At 37.5% G+C, this 21,118-nt stretch overlaps 3 protein-coding genes across 5 annotated transcripts; 1 reads left to right on the forward strand and 2 right to left on the reverse strand.

Annotated features, from left to right (window-relative positions):
* Nucleotides 1-2,384: 2,384 nt before the first annotated feature.
* mzt1 (mitotic spindle organizing protein 1) lies at nucleotides 2,385-3,754 on the reverse strand. Its single transcript, XM_043246754.1, has 3 exons — nucleotides 3,471-3,754; nucleotides 3,142-3,287; nucleotides 2,385-2,706 (listed from the first exon to the last, which is right to left on the reverse strand). The coding sequence occupies exons 1-3, from the start codon at nucleotides 3,520-3,522 to the stop codon at nucleotides 2,677-2,679; spliced, it is 228 nt and encodes a 75-aa protein (XP_043102689.1). The 5' UTR covers nucleotides 3,523-3,754; the 3' UTR covers nucleotides 2,385-2,676.
* A 130-nt stretch (nucleotides 3,755-3,884) lies between these two features.
* On the forward strand, nucleotides 3,885-8,853 carry bora (bora aurora kinase A activator). Of its 3 annotated transcripts, none has more exons than XM_043248178.1 (12): nucleotides 3,885-3,932; nucleotides 4,130-4,314; nucleotides 4,395-4,501; nucleotides 4,618-4,663; nucleotides 4,746-4,827; nucleotides 4,917-4,970; nucleotides 5,063-5,119; nucleotides 5,969-6,198; nucleotides 6,304-6,457; nucleotides 6,845-7,437; nucleotides 7,966-8,107; nucleotides 8,257-8,853. In XM_043248178.1, the coding sequence occupies exons 2-11, from the start codon at nucleotides 4,162-4,164 to the stop codon at nucleotides 8,089-8,091; spliced, it is 1,602 nt and encodes a 533-aa protein (XP_043104113.1). In that variant the 5' UTR covers nucleotides 3,885-3,932; nucleotides 4,130-4,161; the 3' UTR covers nucleotides 8,092-8,107; nucleotides 8,257-8,853. The 3 variants fall into 3 exon arrangements, with proteins under 3 accessions (XP_043104113.1, XP_043104107.1, XP_043104120.1); XM_043248185.1 differs by having other exon boundaries at nucleotides 3,900-3,932; nucleotides 4,135-4,314; XM_043248172.1 differs by having other exon boundaries at nucleotides 3,894-4,314.
* Nucleotides 8,854-8,997: 144 nt separating this feature from the next.
* dis3 (DIS3 exosome endoribonuclease and 3'-5' exoribonuclease) lies at nucleotides 8,998-19,375 on the reverse strand. The gene is made up of 21 exons (XM_043248161.1): nucleotides 18,893-19,375; nucleotides 17,740-17,897; nucleotides 17,416-17,609; nucleotides 16,737-16,810; nucleotides 16,473-16,640; nucleotides 15,694-15,855; nucleotides 15,424-15,540; nucleotides 14,865-15,002; nucleotides 14,369-14,515; nucleotides 14,180-14,296; nucleotides 13,985-14,086; nucleotides 13,453-13,517; nucleotides 13,255-13,339; nucleotides 13,033-13,160; nucleotides 12,846-12,932; nucleotides 12,549-12,705; nucleotides 11,992-12,206; nucleotides 11,592-11,760; nucleotides 11,344-11,502; nucleotides 11,112-11,234; nucleotides 8,998-9,730 (listed from the first exon to the last, which is right to left on the reverse strand). The coding sequence occupies exons 1-21, from the start codon at nucleotides 19,109-19,111 to the stop codon at nucleotides 9,662-9,664; spliced, it is 2,853 nt and encodes a 950-aa protein (XP_043104096.1). The 5' UTR covers nucleotides 19,112-19,375; the 3' UTR covers nucleotides 8,998-9,661.
* Nucleotides 19,376-21,118: the final 1,743 nt, after the last annotated feature.

Consider the following 21,118-nt stretch of genomic DNA (forward strand, 5'->3'; position numbering starts at 1 on the left):
CAGCGTAGATTTAGTTTACATATAGATTTTTTTATTGATAATATTAAATGTTTCTTCAGTAGCAAACAAGCATATCAGCAGATAAACAGCCATATCAATTAGCGGCTGAAAATTGACTTTATTATTATTTTTTGTCCAATAGTGAGCCTTCTTACTAAAACATTAAACAAGTAGTTACTCTACAAAAGGGGTAGCCTGCAATGAGTTATATTCGAGCCACACCACTTTTACTGGATTTTGAACGCAATTCGCTTCAGTGATGTTGCATTTTTTTAACCTTGAACTAAACTAGAACATTTAGATCTTACCATGTTCTGCGCGCCGACCCCAAATCTATAAACAATATATTGTCGGCACTTGTCTAAAGAAGTCGCATTGCGATTTTTAGGTTTCTGCTAAGAATCGTTTGAGCAGAGGAAATGGAAATCGGTCTAACTCCGAGCAGCATAACGTTTGCTGAAAAGAAATATTCCAACTAAGGTCATCGGACCCATTCTTTTGCAAAGAAATTCTGTTTTAAAAAAAAAATAATGGGATTACAACCTACAATTACACATTTTAAACTTTCAATTAACCTTGCACAAGGGTATTGTCACTTCCGCCAGCTTTAGATTAATACCAGTTGTTTATCCCATACCTGTGAACAAAGAACCCTGTTGCATTGCATGCATCGCTTAGAAGGTTAAAACACAATTATTAAATTTACAGCTAAACTATTGATAATTACATACTTGAACACACAGAATTCCCATTTAATAACAAACATTTCATTAACCTACACCAAACACAAGGGAATTTACATAAACAGTTACTGAAGGTGGATGCCATTACAGAGCTAAGCATTGTTTTTTAAATTGCTTTGCTAATTAAAGCAATTAATGCATGAATTAGAGGATGGGAATATGATAATTACACATCAACCTCAGAATACTTAATTGTGTTATTTGGTCTCATCCTTTTTAGAAGTTCAATTAACCAAAGTCAGTGTAGGCTCACTTCGCAAACTCTTGAATCGAAAAAAAATCGTTTGACCACGAACAACAGTCATGCTGTAGGAGTCGGACGCTTATAGTTTGGAGACCGATGGTCACTCGCATATAGCCAGCAAAAAAATGATTCGCCAGTGCTGATGAGCGATGTCACTGTCACCGTGGCAACCTTTATGATACTAATTCACAGTGAGGAATAAACTACCCCATTGTTGTGCATCATTAGCCGGCCTCATGAAGAGACACGCCTGGTCCGCTTTAGTTGATAACACCTGTCATTCCAACAAGCGCTCGCAATCATTCTTCACATGCTGTTGCCGTTCGGGTCTTTCTTAAAGGTGGAGGGGCCTGAAGACGGTGCACTCTTGACCCTCTCTCCATACTCAAAACAGGTGGTGTTTTCACAGAATCAATAAATGTTGGAAGGATTACTATCAAAACCCATTTAAAGTACAGCCTATGTTCAAGTATGAAGGAACCCTGTTATGTTTGAGTACACCAAATAAGGCCATACTTGCCTTCTCTCATTTAAAGGCATGAATGCAACAGGAAGTAAAGTTTTCCACCAAATTAAAACCTGCTGACAACCGAGGCCATCCAAGACGTAGATTCTGAAAAATTCAGCTTGCATTCATTTCCCATCATCAATAGAGGGCTTATATTTTAGCGGCCATTTAAACAAATATCTCAATGCTGGATTTGTTTCTTACAAACACACAGATTCTCACCTTTTGCAAGACATTAATTGATGGACTACAGCTGCGTGATTTATGTGATGTTTTATCAGCTTTTCAGGACTCACTGTAAAGGATTAATACTTTTTTTTTTTTTAACTAGAGCACATTCTGCTGAAAACCTCGACTGGACTCGGGGTAAATATTTAGCAATAAGAGCAGACATAAGGTTGAGGTGATTACAGACACATAAATGAGTTCTCGCTGCAGGAGTGAAACATTACGCCTCCTGTCTGCAGGAACCAAGGACACGTCCACCTCTCCCTCTCGGCGCGGCTGGGTGTTAATGAAGCTCACGCCAGGTATGCTGCCTTTTGGGCTGATCTAAGATCCACAGAGCTTTTACCAAACGTGACCTTAAACGTTCCCAGAGACTGATGTCAGATCAAAAACGGGCCTGGCGATCTGATCTAACTGCTGTGAATAAACTCGCTGCTCTGAAACAAATAAAACAAATATACGTGAGCCGCTGATAAGAGCGCTGGCACAGACATTCAGCGTAAATGTTTGACATAAATAAAAAGTACAAAGACAAATTATAACGCTATGGCGGAACACGAAGCGGAAGTGATCGACTATAAATGGACTGCTGTCGCCATCTTGTGGCTAAAACACCAAAAACATCGTTTTAATGATCCGACATAGACTTAAAAAAGCAAAGTTAGGGTAGAAAAAAACATTTTACTGACTTAAAGGGAATCAAACATGGTTTTTGAGGATTTTTTTTCCATTTAGCATTATAATTAATTATGGTTATTAGTACACACAATACTTAAATATCAGAAAAAAACTAAAACATTTTAACAGTCCAATTGTACAGACTGAGGCACATGAAAGTAGGTCAAACACAAGGCAAACTGTTTAAACACATTGATCCTATGTACATGCTTATATACACAATGCATCGTGCAGTTTTCTTTCTTCTTATCTGTCATAGACAACATTTTGACTGGTCATCCTTGACTTGTGCTGTTTTCAGAAGCCTAAAAGATCAAGAAAAGATGAACGTTATTATATGACAAAAATAAAATATATAAAAATGGTATTTTTAAGGGCCTTCATGTTTTTTATGTAGTTCAGAATATACATGTATATTTAGAAAACAGAAATACCCACACCAAGCCTAATATTATTTCCCTGCATAAAAATAGTCCTTTAAATTATTTACTTGGCAGAAAGCGAACGGGTCATTTCTAAATCAAGCAAAAACTTACAGAAACTCCCATGTTTCACGCTCCACGGGGACAACTAATTCAATTCTCACTAATCGGACGTAATTTATTGCCATACTAAAACAACGGGAAAAATTCATATGTGCACGGCTATGTATGGTTTTGCATCAAACCAAAATAAGGCAGAGCGGATAAAAGCGGAGTGTGGAAAGAAGCCAAGACTGGGTTACAGCCAATCCACACTACCTTCAATGAGTCTGAGGCTTTTCTGAGTTCTTTGATCACTGATGACAGAGCTTCGGGATTGATCCCCTGCTCACACAGACGGACACATATCGACAGAGACTCCAAGTCCAATCCTGTATTCAGCAGCCTGGATATCTCCAGGAGAACTGAGTATATAAGCACAAAACACAATGACATGTCACAGAACTGCTCCGTTCAATTGACAGTAACGCGATTTCTGAGAAGGAAACTGGTGCTAACCAGTATCAGTATCAATACAGTATTCAGTACACTTTCAAATAATGTGTTTCGAAGCAACACACATTTATTTGTAACCGTTTTAATCTTACCATCCATAGTCTCCCGAACAGCGTTCATGTTTGCGCTCGCTGGACTGGCCATGATGCTACGTGCTAAAGCTATCTAATTACTTAACGACAACAACAAAGCGCTACCGTTCACTCAGAAGACCCTTGCGGGTCTATTCCTGTTAGTCCCTGATGTCTTCCAACAATCTGCGAATTAAAAACCGGGCAGCGTCACAAATCTCGCATTTTTATACAGTATCCATAAACTGACAGCAGTTTCCTTCGCACCTCGCGCTTTTTGTCGCAGAAATCTCGTCAATAAAGTTTCAGACGTTCGAAAGGAAGTTACGTCGAGACTTGCGGGCCGGCCGTTCTCGTCAGCCGATTGGTTGTTTTGCATGCTCTGCTGAATTCTGATTGGCTAGCACCACTTGAGCGAAAATTAAATCAGACGTTAGAGCCATTCAGAGATCACTATTTGACTTGTTTGAGTTTCGTTGCGTTGTGAGTATTAATTAAGAACATTTATTACCAGTGTTTGTCTTTTTAAACATATGTAAAGACTAACAAAGCTAGACAACACGGTCATTAATCATTTGGTCGTCGCTAACGAGACGCAGGGATATATAGCTGACCAAACAAGATGTTTACCGCTACGGTTTGTTGATATTCTCAGGGATCTCGTTTCTTTCTTATTAAAGCGTAGCCTGGTTGGCTGGACGCCGTTTTTAAAATGGGAGACATGGCAGAGATTTATATAACACCCGAGACTCCTGGAAGACCCGCTATCTTGAACCCATTTGAGAGCCCTAACGACTATCACCGTCTTCACGAGTCTCTGGTGCCCAGCCCGTCGGTGTTCAAGAGCTCAAAGAGCTCCTCAGCGGTCAGTTTCTCACTCTGTATATGGGGGGGAATCGTAAAAAAGGGATAAAATGTAATTTCTGTTTGTGTTGTTTGTTGTAGACACCAGCCAAGTTTAAATGGTCCATCGACGAAATGGCAAATTTACTTCCTGTGGAAATAGCCCCAGAGGACATTCACCGCCAGGCTATGTTTCTGAGCCAAGCCAGGTATGTATTGCTGTTAGTATGTTTGCTTCTGTAGTTTTATAGTAATGACGTTCATTTTTGTAAATATTTGTTTACATTCTGATGGTAATAACTCGGTTGTGTTTTAACACATCAAGGGCAGATGCTGAGATTGAGGAAAAACGGCAAAATGCTATTGATCAGGTAAAACGGCTTTACTTCTTAGAAAACGATCCCTGTTCGTGAAAATGTTTTATTTGAACTAAAGAGAGTTTTGTTTCTTCAGTTTTTCACTAAAGGTGCAATTGTTCCCTCTCCATGGGGACCACTGGCAGCTAAGCCATCAGTAAAATTACCACATCAGAAAAGTAAGTCATGACACACAAAGACGTTTTCACGCTACTTTTATTAGAACCGAAATAGCTTTTAGATATTAATTTAAATGGTCTCTTTTTAGGTCCTTTGTCCCCACTGGTAACAGAAACACTTCAGCCATCAAAGAAAATAAATGGTTTGTTCAGCAACTCTTAGACAATTCGTAAATGATCCCCACTGTAAAGTGAAAATTGAGTGAGTAATTGGTCTTTGCTTGTTGTGTTTTAGCCATCTGTCAGACGGTCCTGTCTCTGCCTGTGGACTTCAATCTTGAAAAAGTTCTGGGTAACCTTTTTTTTTTATTAGCATTATTTATTCATTTCAAAATGATATCAAGTCATTTATGTGTTAATTTTTTATTTTATTTTTTTGGAAAGAAATTAAATGCATTAAAATGATGAAACATAATGATAAATATATTTATAATGTTACAAAAGATTTTCTATTTTTAAATAAATGCTGTTCTTTTGATCATTTTAACAATGATCAAAAATTGTATGAACAATTTTTGACAATTTAAACAGCTTAACTGTTTGAAGCATTGATTAGCATATTAGTGTTTTCTAAAGATTGTGAGAGTAAAGAGTAGTGATGCTAAAAAAAATCTGCTTTTTCATCAAAGGAATATATATATATATTTTTTTTTTTGATAAACTCAGCCTGTGATCAGAAAAGTCATTAAACTGCTTCATTGTGTGAGTTTCTGTAGATTGAACTTATTTTAATCACCATTTTGCGTTTGTTTGTTTTTTCCCTTGCTAACCCTTTTAAGACCTCATTAATTAAATATTTGTCCTTTTTTAAAATCTCATATGATGGGAATTTCCAAACGGTAAAGTAAATGGTAAAAGTCTTACATAGTTACATTTTTATTCATGTTCAAACATATTTACAAGGGTTTTTTTTTTATGCAGTAACTACTTTTATCTCTAGTTAGATTCCCTCTACAAAATCCTGAAGGTGCATTTGACTGAGTACAATGTTAGGTCATGTACAAAAAGTTTAAAAGTCTGACCTCATTGGGTGTCGGGTCTTGTCTATTGATGATTTAAATGTGGCAAATATTTGCATGCGCTGCTTTGCTTAGGTACATTTTAACATTTTAACTTGACGATTTCCTTTCTGTTATACCAGGTGATTACTACAAGACAGAAGAGCTAACTGAACAGGTTCAGGAGAGCCTCAGCTCCTCTTCTTTGCGGCGGAAGCTGTTTCTTGATGGCCACGACAGCGGCTCAGAATCCTCTACTCCTTCCAGCCCAGACCGATATTCCCATAATGTTCCTTCCAGCAGTCGAGAGATGATGTCTTCTGTTATTGTCTCTCCACTTCAGTGTGGCATTCCAACTGGGACGCCCTTGTCTGTATGTACCAGATCATAGACCCTCGTAGACCAATAATATATGGGTCAATGGAGCTTGATATCTAAGCTATAAAATAAAAGCTCATATTTTATCCATCATCCTTAGGGTCAGTTTTCATCCAGTCCCATCCAAGGCCCGGGTCGAGCATACAGTCTGGGCAGTGTCGCGAGTCCCATGTTTTCAGAGAAATCGTCACCGGCTTTCAAGTCTCCTATTCTGTCGCCCATTAGACTTCAGCATTCTGTGACCCCTATATCAGGTGAGGAATCTGAGATGGTGCCAGTTTTATTTTTCAATGACGCATGACTACATATGTAAGTGCAGGTGTTTCCTTTAACTTTTTTTGTAAACCCCTTTTTTGCAAATAGACAAAGTAACCCATGGTTTCAATAGTATTTTAATAATTTTAAAGGCAAGTTCACTCAAAAATGAAAATTGAACAAAGATCTTATGGGTTTAGAAAAACACAATCAATGACTATCCCCTTAACAACCCTTTTGTATGTTCATGGTTCTCTGATGTCGGTTAATGGTCACATGACATGCAAGTAAATGGCTACATATTAAAAAAAAAAGTGTATATATAAATATTTAGCTCTGGACTTTGGATGATGTATGTGAAGTGACATTAAACTTTGCCTTTCTAGGTGAGAGGAAAAGGCTGTCTTTTTTGTCCCCCGATGGCATTCCCACTGGCAGCTCAGACATTGACATGAACCGATGTGGAGAAAGCCCGTTGGTGGAGGGCTGCTCCCCCATCCGGAGCTGCTCCCCCTTTCAATCCCGACCCAGAAGCAGAGCCTGTATGTGGGCCTCTCCTACTCACATTTCCCCTATACTTCACGCAAACCTCCAGGACAAGGAAAACATTCTCCCCAGCGAACCTTTACCCACCATGGACCTGGATGCCAGCTTGACGGGACCTCATGCCGAACGAGGAGGACGCCAATCTGAGGAAAGCGAATCGGAGGCCTCCGTCGCTGTTTTTGAGCAAATGGATCAAGACGAGCAGTTTGTGAAGGACAGCGGAGGAAATGATGAGACTAGCAGAAGGGAAAACGAGGATGAGGTCGTCAGCAGGAGCAGAGAGGAATCCTGTGGCTGGGTTCCTGAGGACACTGCGTCTCCAGCTAGACTGTCCAGCTCTCGAACAGGCAGTGTGCCTAATGCTGAGAGTACGCACATGTTTGTATCCCTGCTTGCGGAAGGAAGCATTACGCCATATGACATTAGCATGCAGGTTAGTATGCGTGCTGTCAGATGACCAGAACACAAGCTGCTTCCAACACACTAGACAACTAAATAAAGAGCCGCTTCATCAGTAGTCCAGCAGGTGTAGCTGACATGAAACCACTGCAGAAACGTCTTGTAGAGGTTTTTAAATGTAGTAAAAAAATGGCACATGAGAAAATAAAATTATTTCTAAAGCATAAACTTAAAATTTAAAAACTAAGTATTTTTCTCTCTTAAATATTTCCTTTAAAAGTAAACATTTTTATTTAATTTATTATATATATATACACACACACACACTTGTGTTTAATAACTTAATAAGGACAAACTTAATGTTTGCATTTAAACACTTCATTTTTTAATTTAATTATGGTATTACTATTTAATAAGACTAAAACATAGTAATCATTATTGCTACTATAATTTAGTTTATGCTTTTTCAGTGTATTTTTTGCAAGCTCTTATGATTAGAATTGTGAACTAGGGTGTTTTTTAGCTAATTGTTGGGCTGAATCTGTCCCCGTGTTCTCTGCAGGTGGATAGCGGTTATAACACCCACTCTGTGTGCACTACCAGCTTAATGGACACACTCAGTTCAGACAGCCAGAGTAAGGACGTGCTGGACACACACACTGCTGAAGAGGGTGTACCCTTTCACTAGACACACTAAACCAAAGGTAAAGTCTCACACACACACGGGGAAAACATTCACTCTGTATCACATTTTAACGCTTCATTCAGATGTTTTGCACACTCAGTACACTGTATTCACTTCATTGTAGTTTATTCTGTGCATAAGAACACTAAGAAATGTTTTGTTCTGCAGTTGTTCACCCTGCCGCACTGAACATGAGGGACAGAACAGGCACTTTACACACTCTTACCCCCAAAGCTGTGGAGGAAACACGACACATTAAGCTGTATGTCTCGTATGAATGCTGAATACTGGGTTGGTTTTACTGTCTGAGCCTTGTCAACGTTTTTGTACTGACCAATCTACAGTACTATTTATTCTTGCTCCAAAAAAAAAGAAAAGAAAAAGAGACGACTTTGGGACTGAGAAAACTTGAATTAGATTTAAGATTATGTATGGGTTTTATTGATTTGATAAATGCAGCTTTCAATTAATTGTGATTTTTGCTAAAAGAGGGTGGCAGATATGTAACCATTTCCTCTAGCTGTTTTTATTGGGCCTTTTTTTTTTTAGTCATAAAATATTTATGAATTAATCACTAACAAACATATGGAGATACTACAGTGTTACCATTATGGCGACATGCATCAGAAATGTAATAAAGTGTTTTGATAAAAATGGTGGTAGTGTCGTATCTGCCAGCAGTGTCTTTTTCTTACAGAAAGACCTCAGACTTCATCTTTGTTGTCGTTTTTATATATTAATCTCTAAACAGAAAGGCAGTAGAATGAATAAATAGAATGTGCTGACTGCTGTGTGCTTTGTCTTCTGAAAGGGAGCAAATATAGCCGTTTTTTTCTTTTTGTAATGTTACAAAACCTTGCTTATCCATCGCAAAGGAACTCAAAGAAAACGACGATTTCCAGGCCTAAAAAGGTTACGAAAATCTTTATTTTCAATTATGGGAAGTATTGGATTTATTACTCCGCTTCATTCTAAAATAAAGCATTTTCTGACTCATATTTTCAATAGTAATATAAATAGTATAGAAATACTTTAATTTGAAGGTTATATTATCAGTAGCTCTGATTCTCTTAAAAGATTTTTGTGCGTTGTATTCAAAATACATTTTTGGAAAACAGTTGGCTAAAAACTATCAAATGTTAAATTCACTATTCACTTAAATGTTGGGTTTTGAGTCATGGGAATTCATTAATCAAAGATTAATGGCAACCCTAAATATAATAGAAGATGGCTTTATCTCTGACAGCCAAACACAAAACATATAAACTTAGTACTTTAAAAAAGTCCTTTTTAATATGTTGTGTTAAGACACAGCACTACTGCTCAAACAGAACGTCTACTAATTCCACAGACAGTTTGTCTCAAAGACTATAAAAGACCGTACATTTAACTTGTTAATGTAGATAAAAGCAAAAACAGAACTGGTGTACATGGATTAAAAAAAAAAAAGGGAAAAACCCAAAACACTCATGTCAGTTTTTCCACTTGATCATTCACTCATTCTCCTTGCAGATGAACCAAAAAGCTTTATGGATTTTTTGCTTTTATGAGTTTTAGAGTTGGTTCTTGGTGCTCAGTCGTCAAGCTTGGGTTTCTTGGCCTGTGGTTCTGACTCAGGTACAGGTACACTAACCCCAGGGATCTGGAAACAAACAAACTATACTTTAGTTTTTTTAAGCTTTGCTTCTATGTAGGAAAAACAGTTTGAGTCTGATGATCTAACTTTTATAGTACTTTTATAAACCAGCAAGCTTTAAAACCAAGGGAAAGTATCACCACAAATAAGCCACAAACTATAAATGTACACTCGGGGATAAATATACAAGTTTATTTTTGTGCATTTATTTACTTATTTGGCAATCTGTTGTGTAATTTATCACACACTTATGACATACACCATGATTTTAAGAGTCCTAATCAGGTTAATTTTAATCAGTTTTTTTAACTTTTAAATAATTTGAACTAGTCTGTATGATTTATTTGTAAGAAAGAAATTGAGAATTGAGGCATAAAATGACATCTGCTATGCAATCGTAATTCACAGGTGCATCTCAAATCTCAAATGTTGTGGAAAAGGTCATTTATTACGGTAATTCAATTCAAATTGTGAAACGTGTGTATTAAATTAATTCAATGCACACAGACTGAAGTAGTTTACGTATTTGGTTCTTTTAATTGTGATGATTTTGGCTCACGTTTAACAAAAACCCACCAATTCTCAAATTATACCAATTTAAAAAAAAAAAAGGTGAATGGTATGTTCATTTACTGTACATGTACCCAATACTTGGCAGGGGTTCCTTTTGCTTTAAATACTGCCTCAAATCGTTGCATGGAGATCAGTTTGTGGCACGGCTGAGGTCGTATGGAAGCCTTGGTTTCTTTGACAGTGGCCTTCAGCTCATCTGTATTTTCTGGACTTCAAGCTATGAGCTTCTCCACCCTTCTTCCAGACTCTAGGACCTTGGTTTCCAAATGAGATACAAAACTTTGGACCAATGGGCAACATCTGTGCGTGGTGGCTCTTGATGCCCCAACCTCAGTCCATTCATTCATTTGGCAATAATCTTCCCCTCTTTGTGAAGGTTAATGATTGTCTTCTGAACAACTGTCAGATCAGCAGGCTTCCCCATGATTGTGTAGCCTAGTGAACCAAACTGAGAGACCATTTTGAAGGCTCAGGAAACCTTTGCAGGTGTTGTGAGTTGATTAGCTGATTGCCATATCACCATATTCTAATTTGTTGAGATAGTGAATTGGTGGGTTTTTGTTAAATGTGAGCCAAAATCATCACAATTAAAACCTAGGACTTAAACTACTTCAATTGGTGTGCATTGAATTTATTTAATACACAAGTTTCACAATTTAAGTTTAATTACTGAAATAAATGAATTTTCCACAACATTCTAATTTATTGAGATGCACCTGTAGAAGACATTATACAAAAATAACTGCAGCTGTAATTGACCACAAAACCCAGCATCTCACAATTAAAAAAATCATAAAATTAGACAAAAACATACCACTGGTTCAGTCAGTGCCATTCTGATTCTTTGATGCTGGATGTTGGAAGCGTCAAGGCTGATTGTTACTTTAACTTTGTCAAACATGCGGAAAGTGTGTTCTTCCACTTTAAGTGTAGGACCCTTAGGAGTAAAAAAAAAACAGCTTCTATTATGTACACAAAATCATGCAATATCTTATGAACATGACCTGTAAGGCTAATACTGCCTGATCTCAAAAGGTTATCCATACCTCAGAGTCAAATTTGAGAGGAGGGCTAGGTTTGTCCTTGTTGTCAAAAAACACGGCGCCTTCCATCCCAAACTTAGGAATGAGGACGATAATGGCATTTTTTCTCACAAAAAGAATAAAGCCTTCCTCGTTTAGGATTCCCTTATTCTTGAAGAACAGCTGAAGGGTCGAGAATAAAGACACCACATATATATTATAATAGTAATAGTTATTTCAAAAATAACTGGCTGGCTTGGTTTGCACTCTACCTGAGTGTGGAACGCCACCGAGGCTCTCTGTGCATACTGGGCCATCTTGTGTCTGTAGTTGAGGTTGTTGCATAAGGATAACTGCTTATGCTTGTCCATCAAATCCGGGTACGTACTGTCTGCGTTAATAGCCACTGCTAACAGACGGTGAACTATGATATCAGCATATCTAGGAAACAACAAAAAAAAAAACATGGCGGCGGTCAACATATGAATGGGTCAAGTGTTCAAGAATACCCATTTAGTAAGCGTTATATAGACTTTTCTATAAAGCTTTGTATTCATCTGAAGAAAGGCCTACATATGTGGGTTGACACGAGGGCGAGCAAAACATGAGAAATGATACATTTTTAGGTCAACTGTTTTTTTTTTATTGATTGAGTGTTCAAGTGCATCTCACCTTCTGATGGGTGATGTGAAGTGTGTGTAGATGGGTGATGCCAGGCCATAGTGGTGGAAATCACTGTCCATGCCAGAGCAGAAATACACGGCCTGCATCATGCAGCGGGTGGCCAGAATCCTCAGCAGGGTGTTGAAGTACGAAAAGTTCTCAACTGTAGCATTGTTCAAGGAATCAGCCAGAGCTTTGGCTGAATCCGTGTGGATGTTAAGGTCCTGAAAAAAGAAAATAAGGCAAAAAACTAAGAAGTGACCAAATTTCTGTAAGCATTTAAAAAGTAGGGACGACTGCTCCTTTCCCCACTACATTGTCACCAGCACAAACAGAATGAAGTCACCCCCACCGGACCGCTCGCTCGAACACAACGAACGCAAATATCACTTAAACAAACCTCTCTGAGAGACCTTGGCATTGTTGTGTATTATCAGTATATGCTTTTCTATTTTACATTAGATATTATGTAGCTGATTGTAGTTGATAAATAATCTTTCCAGTATTTGTTAGATGCATAATAAGGCTTTCAATAAAAATAAATAAATAAATAAATAAGCACCCACCCTTGATTTTGCAGCCTTAATGAGGATGTCATAGTTTGATGGAGGTGGTGCAGGGTGTTTCCTCAGTAGGGCACATTCTGAGAACTCGTCATAGATCTTCTGTGCTACAGAGATATTGGCCAACAGCATGAACTCCTCCACCATTGAATTTGTCTCCCTAGACAAAATTGCAGGAGTTTAAACTTCCAGAACCCAAGAGAAATTGTATATTTTGCCAAACAATCAGCAGAAATAACAGGGCGGGAAAAAAACCCTAAATCATAACATTTTAAAACCTTTTAAAGCACACACACTCACTTCAGTTCTTTGGTCTGCAGATCTATAGGGTCATGTGTCTCACTGTCCATATGGAAACGTACTTCAGGAGAGGAGAGGGTCAGTGCTCTGAAAAATAGTAATGGGTCAACGTCAAGAATTAAAGACCGCTTCATCTATAAACATAGATATGAAAATTATTTATTGTATTCCATTTAAATGGAAATACCCTTTTTCAATCCTCCGACCCTTTAAGATCTTGGCCAGCCTATTAAGGCCCCGCAGGCTCTTTGTGATGTCATCATTCATGTTGGTGTCATCAATCCTCATCTGAGCTTCGGCGTATGTAAGGGAGGCCTTTACGTGATAAAACAACAACGGTTCCTCAGACTGCACATTCAATCATGAACCATCATTTTAAATCCATTTTTGAAAATTAGATGCAGCAAACCTTGGAGTTAATGACGCTCTTTGTGAAGTGAGTTTTGATGATTTCAGCATTGTGGTTCATCTCCCAAATACAAGAGAATGCTAACCTGAGGGTGGAAGTGCTCATTAGACAGTGAAGGTTTTAAATGATGTTTACTATGTAAATATATAATACAAGTGGTATCCACTGGAGTAATAATAGTTATGCTAGAAAGCACACCTCTCAACATTGGATCTCAGAGAACACAAGTTGGAACTCAGAAGTTCAGGAACCATGTCAATTCTCTGTGAAAAACAAATTATGATGCACACAAATAAATAACGCTACAAGATTAAAGGTTATATGTGACCCTGGAGCACAAAACCAGTCATAACTAGCACATATTTCTAGCAATATCTAACAATACATTGTAAAGGTCAAAATGACCGATTTTCCTTTTGTGCCAAGAATCATTAGGATATTAGGTAAAGATCATGTTCCATGATGACATTTTGTACATTTCCTACCATTAATATCTATTTTTTTATTTAGTAATTTGCATTACTAAGGACTTAATTTGAACAACTTTAAAAGCGATCTTCTCAATATTTATTCCAGATTTTTTTGTTGTTGTCTCCCGACAAACCATACATCAAAAACTGACATGATAAATATAAAAATATGCAAGACAGCTAGTTCATATGTGTGGATGTAGCAGTCATACATCGCTATCAGGGCTGAGCATCCTACGAATGATCCCACAAATACGTACCTTTCCACAAAGGTAGACTGTAGTGCCTCTGCTCGCAGCCTCTTGATCTAGAGCATTTCCTGGCCGAATAAAATGGCTGACATCTGCTATATGCACACCAACCTAAAACAAAAGCAGAACACTTAACACAAAGACCCAATGAAATTGCTCCAGTACATCTTCTATACCACTTGTGTATTTATGCAGACTGCTTACCTCCAAGTTTCCATTCCCCAGTTCCCGACAATGAAGAGCATCATCGATATCCGTACAGCCAGGAGGATCCACACTACACACACAGAGGTGTCTGAGATCTGCTCTGACCTTCAAATCCTGCAGGAAAATGCATAAACTTTAAGCATTTTAACATTTATCATGAAACAACAAAATGTGTGACTACACTACCTCTTCTGTAATACTCCAGGGCATCTTGGGTAGGAAGCTAAGAACAGCCTGAGAGAAGGGCTGGTGAGGAACATCATGCTCCAGAAGAAGCACCTCGGTCTCGGTCTCTTTATCTCCAGCACTGCCAAGGTTTTTTACAAAGTGACCCTGAGAGACATTGAGAAAAGAAATACGAAATGATCTAAAATGATCAGCGGAATCTCAGGATCCAGATCTCCAGACTCACGCCATGTTTAAAACAGTTTAAATAGAAAAAATGGTTATTAACACAATAAGCGTGATCAATAGTCCTAAATACAAGTTTGCATCATGCCTCTCTAGGGACTCGAGATGCTAATTAGCATACACTATACCCTCTGTGTGAAACACATAGTTTTCAGCTGTTTCTGGTTGAAATCAATTTTTTTTTAAACCATCTTTGTCTAAACAAACCACAAAAAAAGCATCTTTGGCTTATCATTAGTATAAAATGAGACCGTAAATCACAGACACTTACGTTTGGGTATCTGGAATTTTTAGGCCAGCCATCAATAGCAACCATAATCCTCTGTCCAAGCAGATTGGCGGCTTGTCTGGTCTCTATACGAATCCGTGGGATTCGACGGTCTGCTGGGGTGAAAAGGTGCCTTGTTGCCTGGTGTGAAATTCAAAACAGTTCATTAAGGCAATGTAAGTTTTTCTTTTCTTTTCAATCACTTCAGTCATGCCTAGCGCATGATCAAAATACAACAAAAACTAAATTATTGTTATATTGTTTGTTATGAAATGTGCATGCCCATTCAGAGCTTCAGTTACTTATTTCTCTCTTACGCTAGCACATGTATTTCATCTAACCTGATATTATTTTGATATTTGTGCCAAGGACAAAGTTCAAATCAGCTCCAAGCAGGACGAAGTAATCATCAAGACTGCCAGCAACACCAGCGATCATTTCAAGCAGGTTGAGAGTGGTCTTTAAAATCGACCGATCTCAGTGACTCAATACTGGCTCGTGCGAAGAAAGATATCCTAACAGCACAAATGATGCTGATTGATATTATTTGAAGCACTGTTACCTCTTTGATCATTGACTGGGAGAGCATTCCACAGTAAGGCCTCCAGTTCCTCTTTATGATGCCCACCACTCGTCCAGTGGGCTTGAGGACGCTGGAGTCTGACGGTGAACCCTTCAGCTACAACACAACAGGAAAACAATCATCACACGGGGCAGGAAATGATGCCAACACACACTACACAGCTTCCAAAACAGAACCTTTCAGATTCAACTACACGATGACAGAGTAATAGAATTAACGGTTCATAAGATGTTACAGAACTCACGCTACCTTATTTTCGGTCTCATCTTCCTCAGCATCTTCCTCATTTGGGCTATCATCCTGCAGCACAACAGATGATGGAGCAACCCAGCGTTCTTTGGGAAACAGTTCAACAGCCACTACGTCCTGATGAACAGCCCGGTTTAAATTCTGAAGGCCTTGAAGTAGAACCTGCCAGAATCGGTAAAAGATATTTCTGCTCACAAATGTGAACGATAATTCGCTTAAAATCTACTCAGGCCATCCAAGGTGACTTTGTTTTTCCAGAATTGAGGAAATTTAGCTTTACATCCCTTGGTCCTCCACAGTGAATGGGTGCAGTCAGCGGATTAAAAAATAAATAAATAAAAATATCACAACATTACACATGACTAAAGCTTATCAGCTAACACCATCTCCCGAATTGAAAAACTTTGAACCATTACTTCCAACTACAATATGAGTCCTCTATCAATAATGTGGCTTTCTCTTGTGGAGGAAAGAGGAAGTTGTATTATGGATCATGAACTCTTAAGCTCAGTGGAATCTACGGTCTACAGTTAATATTGTCCTGAAGATGGATTTGTTTCTTAAAAACACGCATGATGTTAACTGATGGACTGGAGTCATGTGGATTACTTTTTATCAGCTGTGATGGCACTCATTCACTGAAGAGGATCCACTGGGGAGCTAGTGAAAGGCCTGGAAGGTCGGAGTAGATTTCCACCTTTGTGTGAACTACAACATGCATTTGATTTATAAAATGAAAATAATCAATGACTTTTCTTTTTCCGTAATAGCCTACATACCTCAGTGATATCTTCCCCCTCTCTATTTATAAAGACTGTGCCCTCCAGATAGTTATCTCTGTTGGCATGGAACGTGCCTTGAAGGAACACTCCGTTCTTAATGCCGCTCTGAATCCTGGATAAGGGTAGATGTTCTGGAAACAGCAACTTGCTGCCAGTGATTTCATTCTATAAAGAATCAGGAGAGACTAATCATATCATAATACAATATAACGGTACAAAACGTAATGCTTTCTTGATCATCCGTCACAGTAGTGTACGCACTTGATCATCAGACTGCAGTGCAAGTCTGTCCACAAGCTCAGGGTTACCAATCAAGCTCTTGATGTACTCCTCGCCTACATGAGAAAAGAACAAACTAAATCTGCATTCATTTCTGAAAATAGTACAATTTCACAATTAAAAACTAAGTTATTAACTCATTTGAGAATGTGTGTGTTATTACGTCATAAGAATATGTGTGTGTGTACTCTTTTCTGTCTATCTATCTATCTATCTATCTATCTATATATATATATATATATATATATATATATATATATATATATATATATATATATATATATATATATATATATATATATATATATATATATATATATATATATATATATATATATATATATATAGTAAAATGTAATTAATTCCTGTGGTGCAGGGCTGAATTTTCAGCTGCCTTTACTCCAGTCACAATAATAATAATTCAAGAAATGTTTATTATTATTATTATTATTATTAATGGTGAATTTGATCAAATATATAAAAAAAAATATTGAGTAACATTATAGATATCTTTAAGGTTACTTCAGGTAGAGTCACAGTATTAATGATTTTGAAGAAAAAACATCCTCAAATTTTAAATGGCTATATGGAAAAACATTCACAGAATTACGCCATCAAGAACAACAACAACAAAAAAGACGACAAAATAAATGTCTCTTACATCTGTACACGATCAGACCAGACTGCTCTGCCTTCTCTCTATTGGCCCGGTCGTCAGTCAGCAGAACCACTTTCAGGGAGCCGTCACTGGATGTTTTATTGAGGTGATCTGTGTACCATTTAGCAGCAACACGGATGGCTCGATCATTACGATCATTAGCACTTTCCCCTTGCTCTCGTTCAATAAACGTCTCCCTTAAAACAAAAAGGTAAATGACACGCATGCACGACGGCCCTAACATCAACGTGAACTTGTATTCAAGCCAAATCTAACACAGGTCAAAAGTGATCATTAGGATGAATACAGCCTCCGAGGATGCATTACCTGTGGTGCTCATTAGTGAAGGTGTAGAAGTGCTTTTCCTTCTCATGGATGGCATCCTTGATTCTTTTGTAGACTGGAGCGCTCCTGTGTCTGACCTCTTGTAAAACGGTCTGAAGAATGATGACGTTCCTGATCAGAGGGTCCTCAAGGATGTCAATCTGTTCAGAATTGAATACCAAATCAGATTCATCTCATTTAAGGCAAGGGAGTACAGACAAAACCATCTTCCGTATTCGAGCACTGGACTGGTCAATTCTGAAATTTGGCTTTTCAGAATAGTGGAAAGAAAACATCCTAAATACTTTATTTTGGTACACGATATCTATTTGTGACTGTATATTGTAATTCAATATGTGTGATGCTGGATCACATAACCAGTCATAAGTAGCAAGGATATATTTGTAGCAAAAGCCAACAATATATTCATCAATTATAACACCGTGTTTCATTAAGACATTTTGTATATTATCTACTGTAAATATATCAAAACCTAATATTTTATTAGTTAGATGCATTGCTAAGAACTTATGGACTCCTTTTAAGTTGATTTTCTCAATATTATACTTTTTTCACTCTCAGATTCCAGATTTGTTTCATCTCAGCCAAATACAAAATAATAAAATATAAAATCATAAATCAATACAAACGTATTTATTCAGCTTTCAAATGATGTATAAATTTTTTAAGGCAGTTTATCTTTTAAGACTCGTTTCTTTAGGGCTTTTTCGGTCTTCTTCGGGCAGCACTAACATAGGTTTTACTCCTAAATTATTCCTAAAAAAATATGGTTACAATTTTTTTATTTATTTTGGCTTATGTGTGGAGTTATACATTACAATAACACCAATAGCTCAACAAACTCACTTATATTCCGGAAATACATCCAATTTAGCCTACCTATTGAAACATTTCATAAAACACGAGATACTAAAAATCATCTTTATGATAATAAATTATGACTCAGCAAGAGTCACCTAACGTTACACTTAGAAATGTATCCTTTAACTTGCCCAAAAGAAAAAAAAAATATGCATGAAGAAGAGGTCTAATACTTTTTTTTTTTTTTTTTTTTTTACAAAATTGTTTACAAAAGCTGTTCAGAACGCTTATTATAATAAGCATCTATAACTGAAATAAGTAAGTAAGTCAATACCTGATGTAAAACTACGTTGGTGTCTGGGATCAGATAGTGAGGATACGAGCACAGGTTGCTCTCTATGCACGCGTCGTCCTGCAGCACAGGCGCTTCGTCTTTACACTCCTTACAAACTTCACTTCCACACCAGATGTCATCTCTCAGGTAATGTTCGCGCACTATTTTCAACACTCCACCAGAGCGGGTCTTCTTCACGAATGTCTTGGATTTCAGCATGGTCCAAATAAACAGTACCGACGGCGGTTTTGAGGAGCCGCTCCACCAAAACACGCCACAGTAAACCCACGTGTGCCCCGGCGCGCCAACTAAATGTTATTCCGGAGTGATTCGGAGACGGAGAGCTTCTGTTCCGAATCCTGAAAAGCGCAGCAGATGAAACGAAACACGGGTTTATTTATCAGAACCACAAACTATCTGGATGACCCAAGCAGCCACTGTATATTCTGTTCAGAAACTAACTAGTCCCTTACTCTCCTAAACACTTCGAAAGCTATCGACTGGCCATTTTTAACGGGGTGGGGCTAAAACTGAGTTAGTTTACATTATTACACCACTAGAGAGCAACAGAGTCCTTATTATTCAAGATGAGGCCTCTCAAGTGTGTAAGGTGCTGCAAAGCTAATGTCATTTTAACAGATAGTTATTTTACTTTTGTACCCAGTATGTGCGTGTATTTATATTCATGTTCACATACTAATTTGATTCTCTTCAGATTAAATTTGCTATTTATTTGTAGGCCTTAATTTGTAACGAAGCACTGCTGAGATCTTTTTGTGAAGCCTTCTAGACGTTTACAACGTGAAACGATATTTAATGTAATTTAAAATTCTATTTTTAAACGTATAGCCTATTTTAAGTATGTGTTTACTTAATTACCGTTTCCCAGTTTCTTTGGCGCCTGCTTATTATTTATGCATTTATTATTAAGCTGAAAACAGCTCAGTAGATTTTTCTTTGATGAGCAGAAGAGCAGCCTCATCTGCAAAAGGAATATTTTGTAACATTAGAAATCTCTTTATCGTGAATTTTGATCAATTTAAAGCTTCCTTGCAACATAAAAGAACTAATTTATAAAATCCATATAAAAAAAAAAACCCATTGTGTACCCGTTAAGAATTTAAATAAATATGATTGTTGTCATAAATATACAAAACTAATTCAAATGCAATATTGGATGGATAAACATTTCACATATTCAGCTATTCGAGTGCATTTCTGTCCTTAGATATTTGTTTTCATAGCAGAGCATGCGGCTTGAAGGTGAAATGTTTAAAAGCTTAGTTTTAAATTTGTAAGGAGATCACATCATCAGCATTCATGTAATTATATTCTGATATACACATGAGTCAGAGCTCTAGATCACTAGAGGGCAGAATACATTTCTGAATGATTCACTGTATAACCAACCCAAAGACTCAAACACCAATACCTAATAACCAACTGATCATCAATAACTGATATGAAGGTAACTCGACTGAAGCGTAGCTGGGGTAATGTCATGCAGGCTCGTGTGAGTGTGAGAGAAAACGTGCAAGCGTTTCCTCAGGTCCCAGACAGATAGGTCAGAAATTACAGTCTTGTGCGTACGGTCTTACCTAGCCGGTTCCAAAGCTGTTTTCCTCTAATAACTCTCAGCGGAGCAAACAACTGCTCTGCTGCCTTTATTCATGACTCACACAGAAGCCATGTTTTGAAACACGGAGAGTGCTTTACAGGGAACCGCATGCTATGAGAAGAAGGTGAATTATTATGCTGCTTTTGACTGTGCGATCACACAGCACTAGAAAACATGTTCTTTTCGCTGATTAGGAAAATACATTTTACTGGATCAGGAAATATGTCCCTATCAAGAGTGATATTTTAGCTATAAAGCCATGTCATTTTCACCTGCGTATACAGTCTGGGAGAGGAAGATATATGCGTGTAACATATTTAAAACTGCCATGGTATTTGTACATATGTAAATAATATCTATGTGATGATTTGTTTTTTATTTGGTATTATACGTATCGCATGTCAGCAATATATATTCTATTTGTACACGCAACTTCATTAAAACACTAAATATCTGCATGTTTATATTAAATCTTTTTTTTTTTGTAAAAATTAACATACTGAGAGGTTTTGGGATGGATGTATGGATATGTATGCTAATATCTAAAATTATTACAAGCTTTCGTATATGGAAACATAATATGCATATTACATGTAGGCCTAGGTATG

Source organism: Puntigrus tetrazona, chromosome 1, assembly GCF_018831695.1.
Source record: "Puntigrus tetrazona isolate hp1 chromosome 1, ASM1883169v1, whole genome shotgun sequence".
NCBI classification, from domain to species: Eukaryota; Metazoa; Chordata; class Actinopteri; order Cypriniformes; family Cyprinidae; genus Puntigrus; species Puntigrus tetrazona.

Coding starts and splice junctions, on each gene's coding strand:
- mzt1 (XM_043246754.1), bottom strand. CDS start 3,522: ATGGCCAGTCCAGCGAGCGCAAACATGAACGCTGTTCGGGAGACTATG. Junction 3,288..3,470: donor TGTTCGGGAGACTATGGATG/GTAAGATTAAAA, acceptor TTATATACTCAG/TTCTCCTGGAGATATCCAGG. Junction 2,707..3,141: donor AAGCCTCAGACTCATTGAAG/GTAGTGTGGATT, acceptor TTGATCTTTTAG/GCTTCTGAAAACAGCACAAG.
- bora (XM_043248178.1), top strand. CDS start 4,162: ATGGGAGACATGGCAGAGATTTATATAACACCCGAGACTCCTGGAAGA. Junction 4,971..5,062: donor GCCATCAAAGAAAATAAATG/GTTTGTTCAGCA, acceptor GTTGTGTTTTAG/CCATCTGTCAGACGGTCCTG. Junction 7,438..7,965: donor CATATGACATTAGCATGCAG/GTTAGTATGCGT, acceptor TGTTCTCTGCAG/GTGGATAGCGGTTATAACAC.
- dis3 (XM_043248161.1), bottom strand. CDS start 19,111: ATGCTGAAATCCAAGACATTCGTGAAGAAGACCCGCTCTGGTGGAGTG. Junction 16,811..17,415: donor TGGTCTGATCGTGTACAGAT/GTAAGAGACATT, acceptor TTTCTCATGTAG/GCGAGGAGTACATCAAGAGC. Junction 11,761..11,991: donor TTCACATCACCCATCAGAAG/GTGAGATGCACT, acceptor GTTGTTTCCTAG/ATATGCTGATATCATAGTTC.